The 3,504-nt window shown below is 40.0% G+C and overlaps 1 protein-coding gene across 1 annotated transcript in view; it reads left to right on the top strand.

Moving 5' to 3' along the window:
- chd1 (chromodomain helicase DNA binding protein 1) overlaps positions 1 to 3,504 on the top strand; it is a 25,727-nt gene that overhangs the window by 13,639 nt on the left and 8,584 nt on the right. Inside the window, exons 17-23 of the mRNA XM_005753957.1 lie at positions 563 to 634; positions 706 to 855; positions 1,328 to 1,476; positions 1,618 to 1,714; positions 2,725 to 2,820; positions 2,926 to 3,102; positions 3,333 to 3,493. Coding sequence (XP_005754014.1) covers positions 563 to 634; positions 706 to 855; positions 1,328 to 1,476; positions 1,618 to 1,714; positions 2,725 to 2,820; positions 2,926 to 3,102; positions 3,333 to 3,493 — 902 coding nt within the window. The remainder of the gene's footprint in view (positions 1 to 562; positions 635 to 705; positions 856 to 1,327; positions 1,477 to 1,617; positions 1,715 to 2,724; positions 2,821 to 2,925; positions 3,103 to 3,332; positions 3,494 to 3,504) is intronic.

Genomic DNA, 3,504 nt, shown 5'->3' with positions numbered 1-3,504 from the left:
CATGCGCGTTTTACTCATATTCTATCGCGATATTTCATTTTCCTATCGTTGCCTAACTTTATACCGGTATTATCGTGAACGGTATAATATGGCCCAGCCCTACTCGGCACCACTGCTGCCAAGAAGACTGATCAAATATTCAGTCATAATTATGGCAGAATATTGTTGAAGACTACCAAAAGTGTCTGGTCAAGGTGCAATATGTAACCAGTAGTAATAGAGGTATATATTTGAACCTGCATGTATACTTTTTACCCTGTGTGGATTAGAAATGAGTTTATTTTATGTGTAAATTCATTTTTGAATTATGCACCCATGTATATTGTGCAAAAATTAGTCTACGGTCGAATTCAGTTCAACTTCAATTCAATTTTTTTTATATGGCACCAGGTCACAACAACAGTTGCCTTAAGGCACTTGAGGCCATGGCTTGACCTCCATTCCCATGATTAATGTATAGAAACTTCTGACCACAACACTACATACACATAAAAATTGTGAATAAAATTTGTATATCCGTTCTAAATATATTAATAATTTTGAATGTTGTAAATTTGTCTAGCGATTAGATGGCTCCATCAAAGGGGAGATGAGGAAGCAAGCATTGGACCACTTTAATGCAGAGGGTTCAGAGGTACAGTAACTCTTAATTATTTTAGATGCTGTTTAGGAAGGCCTGTACCTAATATCAGTTTCTATGCACAGGATTTCTGCTTCTTGTTATCTACACGTGCTGGAGGTCTGGGCATCAATCTGGCTTCAGCTGACACAGTGGTCATCTTTGACTCAGACTGGAACCCCCAAAATGACCTGCAGGCGCAAGCCAGAGCCCACAGGATTGGACAGAAAAGACAGGTAAGAAGAAACTTAAATCATTCAAATTCATTATATTTTTTAAACTGTATTTGCATTTGTAGAGTTTCGTACACTCACTAGTATTAATCAGTAATAATGGACCTAAGTCTACACCAAGCTGCAACTGCTGAAAATTTACCAGTGAATTTAAAAACAGTGTTCATTGATTCGTGCAGTATATGAATCAGGGAACTCGGGAGGTACAGTAGGTCATCTGCTAATCAGAAGGTTGTTGGTTTCATGTCTAGCTGCTCCAGTCCGTTTGCCAAATATCCTTGGGCAAGATTGTGACCCCAAGTTACTCTCTGTGTCCAGAATGTGAATGTGTGTGAATGTTTAATGGCTACTTAAGCATAGGAAAAAAGTGTTTGTGGGGCATGTTATATAGCGCGTAAGGGAGCACAATACAAAACCAGTCCACTTATTCTTTATCATTATCTTGCCTATCTTACCAATTGTTATGGACCGGCAGGTGAATATCTACCGACTGGTAACAAAGGGTTCAGTGGAGGAGGACATCATTGAGAGGGCAAAGAAGAAAATGGTACTAGACCATCTTGTTATTCAGAGGATGGATACGACTGGGAAAACTGTCCTCCATACAGGATCTGCTCCGTCCAGGTAAGTAACTTTATGTGCTTGTTCCCATATTGTTTCTGGCAGCGCTGCCAAGTCCATTTCACCCCAAAATTTGAGTGACTTCATCGTGTGTGTGTGTGTGTGTGTGTGTGTGTGTGTGTGTGTGTGTGTGACTGCATACAGTTCAGCACCATTCAACAAGGAGGAGCTCTCTGCAATCCTGAAGTTTGGGGCTGAGGAGCTTTTCAAAGAACAAGAGGGGGAGGAGCAAGAGCCTCAGGTTTGTACCACAGTGCAAATGTCTAAATGTATTTAAAAAGCATTGCATGAAACAAACGTTTCATCAAAAAGAGAAAAAATATTTCAAAAGTATGTTAACGCTTGTTGCCTTTAAAATAACATTTAATTAATTAATTTAATAAAACAAATTTCCCATCTGTGGGACTAATAAAGGTTATTTATCTTATCTTTATTGCCCCAGTACACTTGTACATTGACCTACTCCAACTATCAACTGGCCAGAGACCAGAATTCGTCGATTAGTTTGTTTTTTTACGATTTACATTAATTTACGATTCCAAACTGGTCCATTATACACATGCACAGCACTTCATGATCCATTCTTGATCATGCTGCAGCAAGAGTACCTGACATGGCCTAGAAAGAGAGCATATTTCTCCTATATTGGCTTCCCTTCATTGGCTCCCTGTTAAATCCAGAATTGAATTCAAAATCCTGCTCCTCACATACAAGGTCTTAAATAATCAGGCCCCATCTTATCTTAATGACCCTATAGTACCGTATCACCCCATTAGAGCACATCGGTCTTGCACTACAGGCTTACTTGTTGTTCTTAGAGTATTTAAAAGTAGAATGGGAGGGAGAGCCTTCAGTTTTCAGGCCCCTCTTCTGTGGAACCAGCTTCCAGTTTGGATTCGGGAGACAGACACTATCTCTACTTTTAAGATTAGGCTTAAAACTTTCCTTTTTGCTAAAGCATATAGTTAGGGCTGGACCAGGTGACCCTGAATCCTCTCTTAGTTATGCTGCAATAGGTGTCGGCTGCTGGGGGATTCCCATGATGCATTGAGTATTTCTTCTTCAGTCACCTTTCTCACTCACTGTGGTTTTGTATATCACTCTGCATTCAGACAGTGTATTATTAATATCTGTCTCCCTTCCAAAATGTGTCATTACCTTACAATATAATGCACCTTGAGGCAACTGTTGTTGTGATTTGGTACTATATAAATTCATTTGAATTGAAGTCTCTTGTAATCAACTCTCTAGGAAATGGACATTGATGAGATCCTCAAAAGAGCTGAGACCAGGGAAAATGACCCCGGACCTTCAACAGTTGGAGAAGAACTGTTGTCTCAGTTTAAGGTTGGGGGGAGGTTGTCTTTCTCCTTTCAGAAACTTGATAACCAGTGTTCAAAATGTTACATTATTAAAGTGGTCCGTGTATTTAGTTTGTGCAAATCTATGCAGGTGGCCAACTTCTCCATGATGGAGGATGAGGAAATAGACATCGACTCTGAGCGAAGTCAGCGGAGTTGGGATGATATCATTCCAGAGGAGCAAAGGCGGAGAATGGAAGAGGAGGAAAGACAGAAAGAGCTGGAAGAAATCTATATGCTACCACGCATGAGGAATTGTGCCAAACAGGTACCCAAGGAGTCACAACAAATACACTATATACTGCTGGAGAGAGAAAAAATGAAGGGATCACATAAGATACTCAATGTTTTATCTTGATCAGAAGTTAGAATGCGTTTACGCTGAAATCTTTCAGACATGCTCGTATCGAATCTGATCAAACTGTTAAGAACTGTTATGCTTGCAATATGAGACTGTAAATTAAATTCCAGGTGATTTTTAATGGTTTGTTTGAACAGATTTATCAGAATGCAAATGAGGGCCGGCAAAGTAGAAACAGGAGATACTCTGGTTCCGACAGTGACTCCACATCTGATCGAAAGAGGCCAAAGAAACGAGGGCGGCCCAGAACCATTCCAAGGGAAAATATCAAAGGTTTTAGTGATGCTGAGATCCGGAGGTAACTGTGTG

The sequence above is a fragment of the Pundamilia nyererei genome, unplaced genomic scaffold, assembly GCF_000239375.1.
Source record: "Pundamilia nyererei isolate P.nyererei 1_Seehausen unplaced genomic scaffold, PunNye1.0 scaffold00485, whole genome shotgun sequence".
Lineage (NCBI taxonomy): Eukaryota > Metazoa > Chordata > Actinopteri > Cichliformes > Cichlidae > Pundamilia > Pundamilia nyererei.
Note: the sequence above shows the minus strand (reverse complement) of the source record. Positions and strands in the feature narration are given on the sequence as shown.